General features: G+C 34.7%; 1 protein-coding gene and 2 non-coding genes across 3 annotated transcripts; 1 reads left to right on the plus strand and 2 right to left on the minus strand.

The window, feature by feature from the left end:
• Positions 1 to 5,526: 5,526 nt before the first annotated feature.
• On the minus strand, positions 5,527 to 5,617 carry LOC130464752 (small nucleolar RNA snoR114). Its single transcript, XR_008925103.1, has one exon. It is a non-coding gene; the product is annotated as a small nucleolar RNA snoR114 (small nucleolar RNA).
• Positions 5,618 to 5,628: 11 nt separating this feature from the next.
• TRNAG-GCC (transfer RNA glycine (anticodon GCC)) lies at positions 5,629 to 5,699 on the minus strand. The gene has a single exon. It is a non-coding gene; the product is annotated as a tRNA-Gly (tRNA).
• Positions 5,700 to 10,936: 5,237 nt separating this feature from the next.
• LOC110778531 (FT-interacting protein 3) lies at positions 10,937 to 16,930 on the plus strand. The gene is made up of 2 exons (XM_021983081.2): positions 10,937 to 11,199; positions 13,609 to 16,930. The coding sequence occupies exon 2, from the start codon at positions 13,672 to 13,674 to the stop codon at positions 16,717 to 16,719; it is 3,048 nt and encodes a 1,015-aa protein (XP_021838773.2). The 5' UTR covers positions 10,937 to 11,199; positions 13,609 to 13,671; the 3' UTR covers positions 16,720 to 16,930.
• Positions 16,931 to 20,610: the final 3,680 nt, after the last annotated feature.

Here is a 20,610-nt window from a genome sequence, read left to right on the forward strand (position 1 = left end):
CTCTTGTATATAAGCAAGTCCTTGCTCATTTGATCAGTTGTGAAATTAAGCCTAGAAAATCAATCTATCTGGTTCTCTCTCTAAATTCTTGATCTCTTGACTTTCTTCATGGTATCAGAGCTAAATCTCTCACTTGAGATTTAGGTTTCGTATTATTCTGGATTTGCGCACTGAAAGTGTGTGAATACCTTAGAGTTCTGTTGCGAAGTTTCTTGCAATTGCGGAACTTCTTGCACAAACTCTATAATCTTGATTGAAATCAATTAAATTTGTTGATTGCAATGACGACTGAAGATTCTGAAAGTAATCAGCAGAAGTCTCAAGCAAACAATGGAGATAATGGAGGTAAGTTTGATCCTTATTTTGTAGCTAATTCAGATAATCCAACTTCTTCTTTGGTAGCTGTGGTTTTCAATGGTATGAATTTTGTTCGTTGGAGTAGAAATGTTAAGCGTGCATTAATAGCTAAGAACAAAGAATGTTTTATCAATGGTGAAATTCTGAAACCAGTTGTGAATCATAAGGATTATCCTAAATGGAAACGTGTTGATTTTATGGTTGTTAGTTGGATTTTGAGTTCTATGAACAATGACTTAGCTGATGATTTTGGATACATTGATAATGTTGTGGAATTGTGGATAGAGTTGAACAAAAGATTTGGACAATCTAATGTCCATTAATATATTAGCTGAAGAAAGAAATTGATAACCTCAATCAGGAAAATATGATTATAGTTAGATATTATGGAAAATTGAAGAAACTGTGGGATGAAATGCAAAGCTTAAGAGCTTTTCCTACTTGTACTTGTGGTGATCTAAGTAGATGCAGTTGTTTGTTCTTGAAAAATATGGCTGAGTTTGAAGAAGAGGATAAGATGATGAAGTTTTTGCTTGGATTGAATGGAGGTTTTGAAGGAACTATTACAAATGTTATGTCCATGGATCCTCTGCCAAGTATAAACAAAGTGTTCTCTATAACTCAACAAATAGAAAAGCAAAAGGAAGTAAATACTGTAGCTATTGAAAGTAGTGCTATGAGTAGGAGTGCAATGGCTGCACAAACTCACAAAGCTGGACAGTTTTAGAGGTTCACTAATGGACAAGGAAAGAAGTATTGGAAAGAGTTAAAGAAAGAGAAGATGTACAAAGTATGTTCTCATTTCAAAGGCAAAGGACACACTGATGATCAATGTTTTAAGCTCATTGGCTATCCTGACTGGTATAACTCCATCAAAGCATCTAAAGGACCTCAATCAGGTGGAGGTAGACTTGATGCTCATGTGCATTCTGCTGATGTTGGAGATAAACCCCTTGATGATGCAGTGGTTGATTCTGGAGCTGTGAATAATGAGATGCTGAATGTTATTTGTCAAGAGGTTATGAAAATGATGAAAGGCAAGCAGACATAGAGTGGTGAAGTCAGTGGAGCTTCTTGTTCTTATGCTAACTATGCAGGTACAATATCTCATTCATTTAATTGTACTGTGAATAAATTGCATGATGAATGCTTGTGGATTGTGGATTCTGGAGCATGTGATCATATGACATATGACGAAAATATGCTGATTAATTTTTAAAAAAAGACTACAAAATTCGATTAAGGTTGTTCTGAGTGATAAACTGATGTTGAATAATGTGTTGCTAGTCAAGGGTTTCAAGCAGAATTTGTTGTCTATTGGTTGATTAATTGAACAAACTGGTGTTCATGTTATATTCACTGGGAATGGGTATTCTTTCCAGGACCCTTCTAGTTTCAGATTGTTTGGTGCTGGAAAGAGGATACAAGGTCTCTACTATTTTGTCAAACACACAGACAACAAAACCTCAAAGAGTGGAACCAATAAAGGCATTGTTTATCAGAATCTAAGTTGTAACACAATAGCAAATGTGGTTGCAGATGTTGTAACTGATGTAAATATGATCAGTTTACCAAATAAGACTGCTACTAGTGTATCTCAGTCTAAGGTTGATCACAAAAGTAAGCTGGATCTTTTACATGCTAGATTAGGACATCCATCTTTGTCAAAAATGAAGTATATGAATGTGAATATTGTAAAGGAATTACATAATACAATTGTGGCGTATGTTACAACTCTAAGCATCATAAATTTCCATTTACTATAAAGTGATAGTAAAGCTTCTGAATGTTTTGATTTGATACATTTGGATTTATGGGGATCTTATAGGGTTAGAAGCTTGGATGGTGATTCTTATTTCTTAATTGTGCTTGATGATCACAATAGGATTACCTGGACATATCTGCTTCATAACAAAATGCAAGTAGAGAAAGTTGTTTCAAAACTTCTGTCCATGGTTAAAACACAGTTTTCTAAGAAGGTTAAAAGAATTAGATCAGATAATGGTACTGAGATTGTAAAGGAAGCCTGGATAGTATTATTTGCTAAGAAAGGTATTTTGCATGAAAAGAGTGTTCCATATGTTCCTCAACAGAATGACAGGGTTGAGAGGAAACGTAGAAGTCTTCTTGAGATTGCTAGAGCCTTGAGATTTCATGTTGTCCTTCCAAAGAAATTCCGGGGAGTGTGTGTACTAATTGGTACCCATTTGATCAACAAAATTCCTTCAAAAGTGTTTAATTGGAAGACTCCATTTGAGGTTATGTTTCACACTGTTCCTGTTTATGACAAATTAAGAGTTTTTGGCTCTCTTTGCTTTGCTTATAATACTCAGGTTCAGAAAGATAAGTTTGATTCTAGAACAAGGAGATGTGTGTTCATTGGATATCCTGTTGGCTACAAAGATTTTAAACTCTATGATCTTGATACACACTTTGTTTATATCAAGAGATGTTGTTTTCTTTGAAGATGTTTTTCCATATAAACTTTCTATTCCATCTAATAATTCACTTTCTCCATCAATTCAAACAGTACAATTTGGTACTGAATCCTTACCTTCAAACACAAATACTTCTCCTGTTTTATCCATTTCTCCTTTGATCAATCAATCTCCAAGTCACAATTCCACACCTGATTCTTTTTCTCCTCAAGCTTCTCTAGATACTACTCCCCAGTCTTCTCCCAATGACATTTTTTCTTCACCTATTTCTATTTCTTCTCATAATCCTGATCAAGTTTCTCACCCTACATCAGTTTATGATATAATTCCTGCAACTGATACTGATCATATTGTTAGACAAACTTCTAGGACAGATAAACTTTTTACTGTCTTAAAAGACTTTATGGGAGGATATATTCCTCATAGGTATGTCTCTTCACTTACCAATACTGTATCTCTTTCATTTTCTATCAATGCATCTTCTCCTGATGTTGAGAATGATGATAGTTGGTTGATTGCTATGGCTCTTGAAAGTTATGACACTTGGGAGTCTCTAGCTTTTTTTGTCTGTCCATCACCAAATGATCCTAAGCATTAAAATCAGGCTAAACATGATCATAATTGGGTGATTTCTATGAACAAGGAACTTCAAGCTCTTGGAAGCAATGATACTTGGGAACTCACATCATTTCCTAAAGACAAAAAGGCAATAGGATCCAAATGGGTTTACATAACCAAGGTTAATCCAGATCATACAATAGAAAGACATAAGGATAGATTGGTGGCAATTGGTTATTAACAGGTTGATGGCAAAGATTTTAATCAAACTTTTTCTCCTGTTGCTAAATTGGCCACTGTGAGAATAGTGATTGCACTTGCTGCTATGAAGGGTTGGCAGTTATACCAATTGGATGTGAATAATGCATTCTTTCATGGTTTTATTGATGAAGCCACCTCCTGGTTACATCAAAGCAAAGCCAAGAGAAGTATGCAGACTCAAAAGGTCTATATATGGCTTAAGGCAAGCTTCCAGACAGTGGGATAAAGAATTAAGCAAGTTTCTGGAAATATTGCATTTCTAACAATCTAAACAGGATTATTCTCTGTTTACTAGAACTCGGGATGGAGAGTTCTTGGTTATTTTAGTCTATGTTGATGATATTTTGGTCACTAGCACTTCTGTGACACAGATTGGAGAAGTGAAAGCTTCACTGGAACAGGCTGTTACTACGTAGTATTAAGGATCTTGGACAACTTGCTTATTTCCTTGGTATAGAAGTCCACATGAATGAAAAAGGTATTTTTCTTTTCCAAAGAAAATACATCAAGGATATCCTAATCGATGTTGGTATGGAAGATTGTGTTGATGCTTCTGCTCCTCTATCTAGTGGTATGAAATTATCTACTAATGAAGGAGATTTAATTGATGAACCTGATGTGTATAGAAGACTTATGGGGAGATTACTATATCTGGGAATTACTAGACCATATTTGTCATATTGTGTGCAACATCTTAGTCAATTTGTACACACTCCACGAGTTCAGGCCACACTTAAGAGTTGCTCTTCAAAGGGACTCTTGATGATGGATTATGGTATTCAGCTCAGTCTGATATCCAACTTTCAGCTTATAGTGATGCAAATTGAAGTTCTTGCCAATTCAGCAGTAGATCTCTTAGTGCATATGTTGTATTTTTAGGCAACAATTTGATCTCCTGGAAAACTAAGAAGCAGCGCAGTGTTAGCAAATCATCTGTATAGCTGAATACAGAAGTATGTCAGCAACAGCCAGTGAGCTTGTTTGGATTCAAGGGTTACTAGAAGATCTTCAGGTTAATATTCCTCTGCTTGTTCCTCTATATTGTGACAACACTTCTGCTGAACACCTTGCTCAAAATCCTATGTTTCATGACAATACTAAACATCTAAAGAGAGATATGCATTATGTGGGTGAACAAGTTGAAGATGGCTTTATTAAAACAGCTCATGTTTCAAGCTCTCAACAACTTGTTGATTTGCTTACTAAGCCTCTGGCCTCTTCTCAACATCAAGTGCTATCTGCCAAGCTTGGATTTATTTCTAAGGTCCAGCTTGAAGGGAGAGTATAGGAATTATATTATTTATATTTTATTACGGAGTATTATATCAAGGAGTTTGTTAGTTGCTGCTTTTATCCTGCATATAAGCAAGTCCTTGCTCATTTGATCAATTATGAAATTAAGCCTAGAAAATCAATCTATATGGTTCTCTCTCTAAATTCTTGATCTCTTGATTTTCTTCATTTAAGATTTTATGGGGAAAAAAATTAATCGGAAAAACATAAAAAAGGATTATAGGATCGTTATCGGGTACCCACTTTTTTTTGGACCGATACCGGTTTGGGTTTCGAGTTTTTGGTTTTTTGTATAGTTTTTCTCAACCCTAGTACTAATAGCTTGTTTGATAGACGATAATATATACATGGCAATAGTGGAATTTGAGAAGAAACATCGTAATGCTGGTAATGAAATGTACCTCAAACTTTGAGTTTTTCTTCACAAATGATATTAGGGGGTGGGATGTGGGAGTGAGGTGTAGATAAATTATTTAATTAGATAGTGGGATTGATAAATTACTAAAAATGACAAGTATATCTCTTAAATAAATACGGCCAGAAAAGGCAAGTGTATCCCTTAAACAAATACAGAGGAAGTAACAAACAAATGGCAAAACATTGAATTTAAAAAAATAACAAGCTCAGATGCACTAGAATTTCCTTCCTGACGATCAGAATATCGTGGCGACCCCAAGGTGCCACATTGTGTGCATAAATCATCACAGCTTGTTGAGAAAGATGCACCAGCCGGGAATCGAACCCGGGTCTGTACCGTGGCAGGGTACTATTCTACCACTAGACCACTGGTGCTTGTTGAAAGATAGAATAGAGTTATTGTATTTAGCATTTATTCAACCTCTTTTATTAATTCCAATTCGTTTAAAAAGTCAGTTATTTAATTAAATTGTTAAGTATGGGGTATACTATTGTATTTTATACGGGGAACTAAAATGTTTTTACCGTAAAGATCTTAGGACTTCCTTCATAGAACAGAAATATCTGGATAATGAAATTATGAAGAAAATAAAATTATTTGGGTGAAATACCATTTTTACGGGAATAGGTGAATTAGTTTTCTTACATTTTCTACGACGAATTCATTTCCACTACCGTCTACCAAACGAGACGTGAAAATATTGGATCGAATGTTAAATAACTCATCTATCTATATATTATACTAAAAGAGAGGAAATCAATGTGTTGATGACAAATATCACTCATTGATTTGCCTCTTTTTTAATTTAAATAATTAAACTTATAATAAAATAACTAATATAGTTATTATACTTTTTTTTACCTAAAATCTTCTAAATATTTATGGTAATAAAATCTATGAGTATTTCTTAATTCTTATTAGTTAAAAGCAAGTAAATTAACTATTACGAGATTAAGAAATAAAGGACTCATAGTATTAAGAAGTACTCCGTAACTATTATTCAACATCATTCCATGTATGTTATTTCTTTATAAAATAATCTTATTGGTGAAATTATTCCATAGTATTAATTATTATTCAACATAATTCAATTGTACAAGGGAACATAGACATTAGATGCAAAATTTATCAGTTTCAGTAAATCAATAATTGTTCATATCGCACTATTCACAAAGTTTAAGTAATTAAATATTTCAATAAAAAAAAATCTTCATCCAAATGTTAACGTATACGGAGTATTATGTATGATTGCATTACTAAAATATATTCTTAGTTATATTCTCTTAACTTCTTTTTCTTATATTTTTTTCTTTCCTAATTAATTAATCCATGTTGATGTTTTTTTTATCCATATCTTAAATATTCTTTCGCCTAATTTTTTTTTGTTAATAGTCAAATTTCGATAATATATCATCATCGCTATTGATAGTAATATTTTACTATTTTTAAAAAATGTACGTAACTTCCTTAAACATGAGCATAACTCGCATAATGTGATATACGGAGTATATACTAATCTACTATGTAGTTCCTCAATTTTAGATGTAACTCTTTGATTTTTATACTAGCTATTATATTCGCAAACTATACTCTATCTGTTTTTTTGTGATTATTAATACCTTATGATGAACAAAGTCATGCAATATTTTGTTGGGTTTATCTAAATACTTCAATATAATACTGCAAATTTTTTAATAATTTTTCTAAGTGATAATTTAAGATATTACTTAATAGTTGAAGTTACTTACTAAAAACCGTGAAAATAAAAGTGGTTTATCAAAAAATATGGAAGAAATATTAAACAAGAAATTTGATGCACAACTAACATATGACCCTCTCTGCTTAAAAAAACACCTCTAGATATTTTAGGCCAAACAATTGAATTATAATTTAGTCAATTTTTAACAAACATCTATATAAGGGCTAAAAGAGAGGCAAATCTATGTAGAGCTGACAAATACCTCCCTCTGATTTGCCTCTCTTATAATATACATAGTAGTAGTACTATGTAAATAACTAACATGTGATTAATTGATTTATTTCGTATATATTTAACCTAAAACCTTCTAATTATTTGTGGTAATAATCGATTATATTTTACCTAAAGTTTGGTTGGTGGTATGGTTGAAAAATACATTCGCGTCGTGGGTGACCAGGGAAGAATGGATTTTTGATAGCGTCTCTAAGCATTCGTCTAATTGATTATGAAAATATCAAAAAAATTACTACTAACTTACATATTATAGTGTTTTGTTTATTTACTCAATTATTATAATTAGTCAAACGAATGGTCAAAGAGTCTGAGTTTTAAAGTTCAAAACTCACCTACCAACCAAAAAAAAGTTGAGTCTAAGGGTGGGGTTGAGGCGGGTGTTGATACACGGGGGTGATGGAGAAGTGATGAATTTTATTATTTACCTTTCGAGACAGAGATTGGGAGGGTGGGTATCGTTTCTATCGTGGGTGCAGAGGATGAGATAAGAATTTTAGGCGGGTACGGGTGTGCATGCCCCGCCCCGCATCAAAGACATCCCTAACTAAATAAATTAAATGGTGTGATAGGTATTGAGTGATTGGGTAATGAGTTTGATGAGGCGATCATGTGGGTATTTAGCGGGTATTACTATCGAAGTGGATAATGGATGAGATAACTTTATGTTTGACCCAAGTGATGAATAAGAAATAAAATAATTTTTCAACGTAACCTCAATTGTTTTAATTGTTTTAATAATAAACAAGACACTAAATGAGTAATAACAAACTTATCCATAGTTAATTTTAATTAAGAGAGTATCTATAAGCTTTATTTTGATGAAAATTGTCTACCATATTTCATGTAATTTTATATTTATATTATATACCGTGTAACTTAATTAATCATTTGATACGTTTATTAGTCTTTTAAAAACTCTTTTACCAAATAAAAAGTTGAAACTAGGGGTGAGTTTACATAGGTGGGTGATGGAGCGTGGATGAATTTTATTTTGTACCCGACCTCTCGGGATGGGGATTGGGAGGGGTGAATAGACGTTAAATGATTGAATAATGAGGTAATGAGGCAAGTAGTAAGTGGTATGACTACCAAATGGAAGGGTGGATGGGATAACTTAATGCTTGAAAGGGGGTGATGAATGGGATATGATGAAAAATAATTTTGTCCAAGGTTGTCTTTTGCAAAAAAGTGGTTATAAAAGGTTATCTTTCGCAAATTTGCCAAAAATTGGACATATTTATCTATACTAAGATTCAAACACAAGACCTTAAGTTTGAAGAATAACTCTCATTACCATCTTAACCAACCACTAATTGTTGTTTATCAATGTACGTTAATTTATAAATACATGTGAATCTAAAACAACTACTCCGTAAATTTTTATGTTACCTCTTATTTCTTATGGACTATATTGGAATAAAAATAATAATTAAAATATTTGAAAAACCATGAATTAAACAATAAAAATATTAGAAAAATTACTCGACATTATAAAAGTAATGTACATGTGTAGTTGATGAAGTTAATGAATCTTTTCACTTTTATGATCTACATGTATTTTAGTCAAATATTGAGTTGAAAAAGAATTTCAAATTTTAATTATTCAATGTAGCAACCGGGGCATCGGCCAGGATACACACTAGTTAATACTTATAACAAGATTTGTATATGTCCCATTTACATTTATGTCGAACATGAATACATATCCTAAGGACCCTTTCATAGTAAGGGACTGATAAGGCAATAACAAACAACTGATGAATTGATGGTTCTTGTAATGGCCTAATGGGGTCAATCTTCATATGTTTGAAATGGGCGAAGAGGGATACCATCCTTTGAAAGGGTGATGATAAAGGTCGCAAGTTGCGACAATATTTAGTTATCGAAATCTTACGTGTCGGAGTTTAATTGGTACATATATGCGCCACGTAGGCTATGAGTCATCATAATATTTTTACTATCAATGCAAAATTTTTACTATGAAAATATGTAAATAAGGTAATCGATATAAAGAAAGAAACAAATTAGAATATTAAGATTTTTCTACCCTTATTTTAAACATGTATAATAGGATATATAAGTTAAATATTTTAGATTCCAATTTAAATCATGACACATAAGCATGCCATGTCATCATTGTGACACGGCTTAAAGGTCGCATGTTGCGACCTTTATCATTTTCGCCTTTGAAATCAATTGTCGTAAAATAATGAAAATGAGATATGTGAATTTATGAGGGTAGTGAATAACGTCTAATATCACAACTCAGAAATGTATGGACAACGTGTGAAACAGACCTTTACATTTATTTGTATTTGTGTCTCAAAATGGAATCAGTGCAGAGCACTAGTTATAGTCGGACTAGTCGGTGATCTCTGATCCGACTATTATACCAATTGCCAAGTGCATTGCAATTAGCAATAATGCACACTACTTAAAAGTCCATTTGTTTATTCAAATTTGACTAATCACTTGAATAATAAGGGGAAATGTCGTAAACTTGGTACGAAGTACGGAAGTGTGTTTTTATCATTAAGGTCATATTGTGAAACCTATGTACTAAGTATAAGAATAAGACCAAGTTTGAAATAATATGCTTACTGAATCGGCCGCTGAGACTAGATCTCTAAAATACAAATGAACTATTGACTTGTTTTACATTGCGAGTCGTACACAAATCAAATGTTTTACTTGTGGACCTGTTGGTTTAATTAACCATTTGGCACAACTTATTTCAAAGTCATTTTCACTAGAAAAAAGTCTTTCTTATCAGATAATAACACATACTTTCCCTCAGAAAAATAAAATAAAAAGAGATAATAGCACATAAATAGTATGAGATATAGCGAACAATAATTGCAAACAATCTATTACATTATACTAAAACAGACACCAGAAAAATGACACATGTCACTTCCTGGTGTAAATTTTTCCCGCCAAAAAAAAAAGTTCATAAAAAATCTCTATTTTATTATTTTGTTTATTTCCTATCCTTATATATTAACTGTTTATGTATGGAAAATTTTTGTTTATATATTATGGAAATAATATATACCACATACTAATTTGCTAAAAGTATTTTTGGTAATATTTTATTGATAATCTTTATACTTGTATTAATAATGAAAATATATTTATTCAATAGTTTGGTCAAATCAACATATTAGTATATCGAATACTTTCGTCAAAATTAGCGTATCAAGTTTATAAAATATGTAATACGTAGTAGGACAAAAACTACATACGAAGTACATAGTGTTAAAATTGGTCAAATAATTTTAAAATATCCGTGCATGCACGGGATCTAATCTAATTTTCAATATTTAAGTGTTAACAGAAGTTTAGATAACATACAATTTGACTAGATCTAACGTTAATTCATGTGATGTTGTTTGAAGGTGTCAAATAACATCGTAACTAAAAAATAAAAAGTCCTTAAATTTTTTCACAAGTGTTAACTAGAGATTAAGATAACATAAAATTTGACTAAGTCTATCAGCTAATTAATTTAAATGACGTTATTTAAAAGTGTCAAATAACGTCTTCACTAAAAAGCAAGTGAGGTGAGAAGTCACTCAAATAGTGTGTGGCATTCCCTCACATGATTTGGCGTAAGAAATGGATATATGATTACATGAGTCAGATACGTTTTAATTGCACCACATTTTGTATGACTACTTGCATTTTTGCAATTGCCATTTTCCAAGCACTAATTACTTCATTGTACTCGTTAAAATCGTATTTAGTGGCTTCCCTAATTTCTCACCATTTATATCGTTTTTTCCACTTTCTCAGTATCAACCAGTTAGCTTCTCTTTCTCTCTCCTAAAATTCAGCAACTTCGCAAACATGGCAGATTAGAAGCCTACCCACAAACAAAGGTACTTCCACTTTGTACTTTCAATCTTCGCTTTGTTACCACTATTTTGATTTTTGTCTATACATTTCCATATTCTTTTTTGCCTTCTTTTGTTTGTTTGTTGGGTCTTAACTTTTTTGAATGTGTGGTTAAGTAGATGTGAGAGTTTGAATTTCTTACCATTTTTCTGGTGATTTACTTGTTTAGTTCCATAAATTCGGGGAATTCATAGGCTTAATTTGTTTTTGAGTAGAATAAATCACTGTGGATTTGAAGAAACAATTCAAATTTTACTGGGAATTCAAGATGACAATTATCAAAAAAAAAATTTAAAAATTCGAATTTATTATGATTGTCAAAATTCGAGTAAATAAAATTTTTGTGTATAACATTGATATTTAATCAGGATTCACTAAATCAGTGCTAGCTTTTTGTTTAGATTCCACCTTTAAAAAAAAAAAGGAAAAAAATAGAATGAGTTTGATTGAGATACTCATGGATCCCAAATTGGCAAATTATTCTTCGGATATTGTGGTATCTTGGATAATGACTTTTCTACCCTCCTTCTCAAAGGTGGGGTTACTGAAGTTTGAGTATTCATGGGAAGTAGTCAATCGAATCCATAGGAGGTAGACAATGGTATTTTATTTATTAATTGATTTAGTTGAGTTAGCTTAAAGAAATTACATGTGTCATTAGCGGTTTAGCGCGCTTTTAGGACCCTTAAACCATTTTTAAGACGATTAGAGCTTAAACCTTTATTTACTTTGAAGATTAGGATCCTTGAAGTCTTGAACCCTTTTTTTGATTTAGTTGAATTACTTAGCTAAAGAGATTACGTGTCATTAGCGCGCTTTGGGACCTTTAAGCCATTTTTTTATGAAGATTAGGACGCTTAAACCTTTTTCTAATGAAGATTAAAACCCTTAGAGTCTTAGAACCCTTTTTGTTTAATGAAGGATAGTACCCTTAGACCTTAAAATCTAGTTATATCTTTTTTTAATAGGTTAATATTTAATTATATCAAACTTACTTTGAGATCTGCTAGAATTGAGACAATGCACATGCTTGAGAAAGTGTTGACTTGTGGCCTACTTCCCTGAATCTCACTTTTTGGAATTTTGTTAACTTTCATATTCAATCTGTCTGAAATAAATAAATTATTAGTAAATAACATTGGATTTGTATGACAAAACAATGAACTTATGATAAGGAAACCTTTTTGGCCTACCTAAACAATTTCTCTCAAAATCTGTAGATTCTAAAGTAATTATTTTTGTTGTTGAATCTTGTCTTGAAGTTGACAAAGGTCAAATTTTATACCAAGTCTTGATCAATTCACATACCATCAGGTTATTTCTGAATTCTTTTGAAGATTTGCATCTGTTACTTCATCTGCTGTTTTCCAAATCCGTTTGGCATGGATGAAAGTTCGGATTTTATGTTGTTCATTCGTTAGAATAGCGAAACAACGAGCATACTACATTATTTGCATTATGGACCTTCTCATTTCTTGTTGAATTTATTTGTTCTTTCTGATCTGTGCATTTTGTGAAACTTTTTTGATGTTTCCTTTACAATACTTAAACCTAGTCAAGAGATGCATCCTTACCTTCTGTTTGCTCGAACTTTGAGTTTAGCAAGTTTTTGTCCCCTGCTTCACTAGAAAGTAGAAACTATGAAGCCTCTATACAAGAAGACTGTTTAAGTTGACAAGGACTGTTGTTTCTAGTTTTTCACTGTTCTGATCTCTCTGTTTGAACCTGGACTACTTGCATCCAGAACTTGAACACTTATTTACAATACTTCAAACTAGACAAAAAACTATCTTCCCAAAGTAACTCACTTGATCCCTGCTATCACGTGGTTCGTTTGCCTTTTACTTCATGCTTGCTGTTATGAAAGTGTCGAGTTTCTGAAATCATTTACAAGTTCTGTATATCTTCATCTTGTATATTGTAAATCATGACCACTATTGAGAAGACTGCACAAATTTCCTTCCTGTATTATGCCGATCATCCTCAAATTCATTGTATTTCATTCTAATCAGACTAAAAGATTGTACAAGATTATTTTTGCGAGTACAAACATCTCTATGTCATTTGTATTAGAAGTATGCATATTCTTTCTTTAAATCATTGACTGGATCTGTGTTATTTTTCCTTTTGGTTTTCTTTAACTACCTTATCGTACAATTACTCCCAACGTCTCAAATTAGGTTCCTGCCATTGGTGGGGGTACTGGGATGGAGGTATTTTTATAAAAGCTCTTTTGACCTTAACATTACAATTACAACAAGGTTGTTTGTAAAAACCCTAAATCCAAAAGGCAATTGACCACACTAAAAGCAAGTAATATGTAGTTAAAAAGCTCAGCTCGTGCTGCGTTTGCAATTTCTCCAAATATTTAGTTGTTATTTTTCTTGTTACAGGTATCTATAGTCCATTTGTCTTCCACAGCTAGCTAGAAGCATTGCCCGTTTTCCAAACTGACCATGAACAATCTGAAGCTGGGAGTAGATGTGGTTAGTGCACATGATCTTATGCCAAAAGATGGCCAAGGATCGTCAAGTGCATTTGTCGAGCTTCATTTCGATGGACAGAAATTCCGAACCACTATAAAGGAAAAGGATCTCAGCCCAGTTTGGGACGAGAGCTTCTATTTCAATATATCTGATCCATCAGTCCTCCCCCATCTCGCTCTTGATGTCTATGTATACAATCAGAACAGAGCCACACACTCGAGGTCATTTCTTGGAAAGGTCACCCTCAGTGGGACTTCATTTGTTCCTCGCTCTGATGCGGTGGTCTTGCATTACCCTCTGGAAAAGCGCGGAATATTTTCTCGCATTAAAGGAGAGCTTGGTCTCAAAGTTTATATCACTGACGATCCAACCATTAAGTCATCCACTCCAATTCCTGATGCTGAAAATCATGCTCAGGCTGCAAAATCTGAAGTCAGACACACTTTCCGTCATCTACCTAACTCCAACCAATCTCATTCTCATTCCCATCCTCAATCTCATTCTCATTCCCATCCTCAAACTCATTCTCATCCTCAACATGAACATCATCATGGTTCTCATGTGGAAGCTTCTCATGAGGCATCATATCAAGAAGTTCAGGAGATGAAAATGAAAGCTGAAGCACCGCCGCCCAAGATTGTCAGAATGCACTCTGCTTCTGCTGCACAACCTGTTGATTTTGCCCTCAAAGAGACAAGTCCATACCTTGGAGGGGGGCGAGTAGTTGGGGGACGCATTGTTCACGCAGACAAAACTGCAAGCACATATGACCTTGTGGAACGAATGCAATTCCTTTATGTGAGAGTTGTCAGAGCCCGTGATCTTCCTAATATGGATCTTACTGGTAGTTTAGATCCTTTTGTGGAGGTGAGAGTCGGAAACTATAAAGGGGTGACCAAGCACCTGGACAAGAATGACCACCCTGAATGGAATGTGGTGTTTGCCTTCTCAAAGGATCGATTACAGGCTTCGGTTCTTGAAGTTAAAGTAAAGGACAAGGATTTAATTAAAGATGATTTTGTTGGCATTGTAAGGTTTGATTTGCATGAGGTGCCAAGCAGGGTTCCCCCAGATAGTCCGTTGGCTCCTCAATGGTACCGTCTTGAGGATAAGAAGGGTGAAAAGGTAAAAGGCGAGTTAATGCTGGCTGTTTGGCTTGGTACTCAAGCTGATGAGTCATATTCAGAAGCATGGCATTCTGATACAGCTGGTATTGATATTCAGTCTTCTGCTGCTTCAGCACTTTTGCGTTCGAAGGTTTATCATGCTCCGAGGCTGTGGTATGTTCGTGTTAATGTTATTGAGGCACAGGATCTGATACCTACTGAAAAGAACCGGTTTCCTGAAGTTTTCTGCAAGGCACAGATAGGTCACCAGATAATGAAAACTAAACCTGTTCAAGCTCGCACATTGAACTCCCTTTGGAATGAGGATCTATTGTTCGTCGCTGCAGAGCCCTTCGATGACCATCTGGTTATCACTGTTGAGGATCGTGTGGCTCCTGGTAAAGACGAGATCATTGGGAGAGTCATCATCCCGTTGAGTCAGATCGATAGGCGTGCAGATGACCGGCTCATTCCTTCTCGGTGGTTTCATCTTGAGAAGCCAGTTGCTGTGGATATTGACCAGTTGAAGAAAGAGAAATTTGCAAGCCGGCTTCATCTTCGAGTGTGTTTAGATGGAGGTTATCATGTTCTTGACGAGTCAACTCATTACAGCAGTGATCTCCGCCCCACAGCGAAACAGCTCTGGAAGCCTACTATAGGCGTGTTGGAACTTGGAATCTTAAGCGCTGAAGGACTCCACCCAATGAAAACAAGGGATAATAGAGGTACATCAGATACATATTGTGTTGCAAAGTATGGTCATAAGTGGGTCAGAACAAGAACACTTGTTGACAGCCTCTCTCCGAAATATAACGAGCAGTATACTTGGGAAGTTTTCGACCCAGCTACTGTTATAACAGTGGGTGTTTTTGACAACTGTCAAATCGGAGGGAAGGAATCAAATGGAGGACACAACTCAAACTCACACAAAGACGTCAAAATAGGCAAGGTACGGATACGTATCTCAACCTTGGAAACTGGTCGTATCTATACACATTCATATCCTTTACTTGTTCTTCAACCAAATGGAGTTAAAAAGATGGGGGAGTTGCATTTGGCTCTAAGGTTTTCCTGCACTTCATTTGCTAACATGATGTATCAATATTCACGACCCCTCTTACCAAAAATGCACTATGCAAGACCCTTTTCAGTAATGCAGCAAGACATGCTGCGTTTTCGAGCCACAAATATAGTTGCTATGAGGCTCGGACGAGCAGAACCAGCACTCCGGAAAGAGGTGGTTGAGTACATGTCTGACGTGGATGCACATCTCTGGAGCATGCGGAGAAGCAAGGCAAATTTCTTCCGCCTTATGTCAGTATTCTCAGGACTATTTGCTGTAGGAAGATGGTTTGGTGATATATGCATATGGAGAAACCCTATCACAACAGTCTTGGTCCACATTTTATTTCTTATGCTCGTTTGTTTTCCCGAGCTGATCTTGCCTACCGTGTTCCTCTACATGTTTTTGATCGGGGTTTGGAACTATAGGTACCGTCCTAGGTACCCTCCGCATATGAATATAAAGATCTCACAGGCTGATACTTCATTTCCTGATGAACTTGATGAGGAGTTTGACACTTTCCCAACTAGCAAGAGTCCAGAGCTTGTGAGAATGAGGTATGATCGGTTAAGGAGCGTGGCTGGAAGGATTCAAACCGTGGTTGGCGATGTTGCAACACAAGGTGAGCGGTTCCAGGCTCTATTAAGCTGGCGGGATCCACGTGCTACGGCCATCTTTGTGACATTTTGTTTAGTAGCTGCTATTGTGTTGTATGTGACTCCATTCCAAGTGATTGCTGCTTTATCTGGGTTCTATGCCATGAGACATCCTAGGTTTCGCTATCGCTTGCCTTCAGTGCCCATCAATTTCTTCCGCCGTCTGCCTGCTAGGACAGATAGTATGCTGTAAATTTGAGGTCAGATTATTATTTCAGCCATACTTTAGATCTTGTTTCTAACCTTTGATTTTATATAAGTTATTGTAGTTGTTCTGGTGATTTACCTTTAACGCAAGCATTTCTGTACAATAATGAACTGTAATGTTGTCTTTCCGACAACGAGAAAATAACTAAGCCATATGAGTAATTAACTAGTAGTATGAAGTATTTGTGATTTTCCAATTTATGGGTATCTGATGAATTTAGGTTCCGTTTGGTATTGTGTAAAGCGTTTTTATTGAAAATGCTTTTTCCATTTTCAATAATTTTACATTGTTTGGTTTGGCAAGGGATGAAAAATAATTTTCCACAACTCTTGCAAAGGTGGAAAAATATTTTCTATTTGAAAGGAAGAAAACCACTTTTCCATCTTCCCTTTTTCCATCAATATTATTCACCCATACACCATACTCTCCCAGTTTACTTTTTTTCTATTAATTTTCTTGTAAGGAACCAAACAAAGAAAAACTAGTTTGGAATTACGTATTTCCTTAAAAAAGTGTTTCATGGAAAATTATTTTTCACTTAAAACGTTTTATGCCGAACCAAACGGAAATGCACAATGAAAATTCTTGTCTTTGTTATTCATCATCCTAATATCTCAACCTAGTAACTACCCTTCCGCAAGCGTAATAACAATAGAATTATCAATACAATTGGAGAAAATAAAAAAATAAAAATCATCTTCAATATTATTTGCCAAAGTCGGTTTTTTTTTTTTTTTTTTTTTTTGACATAGGCTTAATATTGCATAATAAACGTTTACAACTACAAAAACAAGATTACAAAACAAACTATGAAAAAACTACAATAAACTGAAAAGGCAGCAATCCCTTCGTTGTTGGATCCTCGGTTGTTGATATGACTTTGTTTACACCGTCAATTTTCCAATAGCGTGCCAAAGCCATTTTTAGTGGGTTCCTTTGAGAAGATTGAGTTGTTGGGGAAGTAAGCAATTGATAAATTTAAAAAGTGATACCGCAAGTGCACGGTGTCTGTTGTTAGCAGATACTAGCAAATACGGGTCGATCCCACAGGGAGACAAGTTCTATTAGTTTTTGCCCAATTATGCGAACTATTTCAAAAAACGAAAGTTGAATTTGGTTTGCTAACTAACGAAACTAAAACAATAATATAAATGTGCAAATTATCAATGAATTAAAGGTCTAGGGCGTCTGTTCGGTTCACCATGCTTATACCAATCCAAGAACACAAATCAATTCGGAAATGAATAAACTAAGCCGAGCAATTAAAGTACATGCTAATCCTACGGTCGGGTCTTAACACTTTCAATTCAACATATGCAGTACGATCGCTAACATAATCAGAATTGCCAATTGCACTAAGCCTCTAAAAATACGATCTTTCGTTTCTAATTCCTATTAGCTAGAAAATCAATCCATGAAATTGGCCGATAACATGAATCAACAATTAAAACAAATCAATTGGAATTACTCAAGCAATAATCTATAAATTAGCAAACTTTAATGCATACCAATCATGGTATAAACATGGCTTCCCTAACTTAGCCCTAGAATATAACTACTCGCTCATAATTGAATTAACAAGCATGAAATACATAATGAAAACGAGATTCATAATCAAAGGACGAATTAATCTAAGAAACGAAAATAATAAGAAAGAATTAAAGCAAAAGAAATTATTGAATTACCTCTAGATTGATGAATTGAAAATTGAAAGCTAGGGTTCGACAATGGAATAAGAGAAGAATAGAAAACTAGAACTGACGTGAAAAAATTCTCAGGGAAAAAAACGTAAAAAAATAAAAGCATAAGGGAATACATTAATTCCCTTGAGGTATTTTAGTGTTTCCTAAATTCTAAACAAAAAAGGAAAATAATAATAATAACATAAGTTATCATTTAATTGAACGATCACGAGAAACGACGCAACGAACCCGCATGGAAGTAGCTGGGCGGAGAAACCAGCGGGCCCGCTGGTGGGTCGCTGGTTTTCGCGCCCAAGGGGAAGATTGGGCCATCGTTTTGGGCTTCGGGCGAATCGGATAGTCGAGCCATCTTGTTTATGTCATAACTCTTGTTCTACAATGCCTATAAGGACGTGTGACCTGTCGTTGGAAAGCTCTTGAAGTCTACTTTCTAGGCCAATAAAAATCGCCTCATTCCGACATGTAGAACTTGAGATATCATCAAAAGAGTGAACGCTTGTCCGTTTTGATGCTTAGAAAAATAGCGTTTAGCTTCGTTATTGACTCAAAATTATCCCTAGAGATATGCAATGATCCTCGAGTCAACATTCCATCCGTTCATCATCCAAATCAACTCATAACACTCCGAAAGCATCCAAATGACCGTAAAATCACCTGAAACATTAAGAAAACACAAACGGGGCGTAATAGAGTACGACAACAATAACTTATGCAAATGTGATCCTAAATGCAACTAAAATGATATAAATGCCTAATAATGCAACCTAAATGCGCCTAAAATACCCTATACAAATATGACTCATCAACAATTGAAGGCTCCCTTATAAACCTGTGACACTTTAAAACCAAGGAAAGAAGCGGAAGAGTGGTAACGACACAAGCTGGTTGCGAAAGGCTTGTGAAATGGTCACAAGCAACCAAAGTCACTAAAAGTGACTCGAAAAGCATGCTATGAACCCCCATAAAATGGGGAGCAGCGTTCAAATAAAAGGTTTTGAAAGTGACAAACAAAGTTGTCGCTAACCTAAAATGAGAATTAACTTTAGTTAATCTCAAAGACCAACTGACAACCAACACCCATGTTAACCAAAACCCCCTTCCACACTGGTCTTCCTTCCCTGACATAAAACCCAGAACATAGCCTCCAAAACTATTAACACCACACAAGGACATGCCTCCAGAAACTGAACATCCTTCAGCATAGGCCATGCCCTTAAATCGCATTACCTCCATTAACCTTTTAACTAATACCAACATTATTCCTCCAATCTCCCAAATTAGGCCATCCCACATAGGATTCCCTAATAACACCCACATAAACTTAACACATTCTTTACCAAAACTTACAACAACCTTATTTAGGAAAACATCCAACCATAACAAAGAGAAACTAAACAAAACTACCCACATCAGCATATAAACACACAACATTCACTAAAACCCAACCAAACCACAACACAGCCAAGGAGAAGGTACGGGAAAATCACAAAACCACAATACAAAATTAATTTTGCCAAAGTCGTTTCACTGGCGACCTCGGCTTCAACCATGCTCAAAAATGAAAAAGCAATTCACACCAAATATTGGGTTTTCTGAACAAAATTACGCTCAAATAAAATTAAACCCATTGTTCTCATGGGCTTAATGGCACAAGGAGAGTCGATAGTCTTTGGTCATATAATACCACACAGTCAGATCCAACATCCACAACAGAGCAGTAAATCTTCTACAAACCAAACATTACCACTTTAGCTAATTGCCAAACCACTGTAATCTGCAACAATTAGTGTCAAAATCCACCAAAAATGTGCCTAACAACTAACAAGTGCCCCCACAAAATCCAACAGCCAGCCAAGTCAATAGGCCAATAACATCCGCCATCAACTCCGCGAACAACAAAGCTGTTAAACACTTTATCTATTTGTTCATTTAAAAGCTAAACACAATTTAGCATTTGAATAAGTGTAAGTATTGTGTCCCACATCAAAAGAAAAAGCAAACTTCCACTTTATAACTTAAACTATCATTTTGATCTGTGCAACGCATAAGAACATTTTGTAAAGGATTAGAAAAACTTACATTGCTCCACATACATTTTGTAAATAAGTACTAATGTTATTATTGTTATGAAATATTAATTGATTAATCGCAACTTAAGTTAGCTCATTGATTT

The sequence above is a fragment of the Spinacia oleracea genome, chromosome 6, assembly GCF_020520425.1.
Source record: "Spinacia oleracea cultivar Varoflay chromosome 6, BTI_SOV_V1, whole genome shotgun sequence".
NCBI classification, from domain to species: Eukaryota; Viridiplantae; Streptophyta; class Magnoliopsida; order Caryophyllales; family Amaranthaceae; genus Spinacia; species Spinacia oleracea.

Bases quoted from the DNA above. Each gene is read 5' to 3' on its own strand.
- LOC110778531 (XM_021983081.2), top strand. From the start codon at position 13,672: ATGAACAATCTGAAGCTGGGAGTAGATGTGGTTAGTGCACATGATCTT.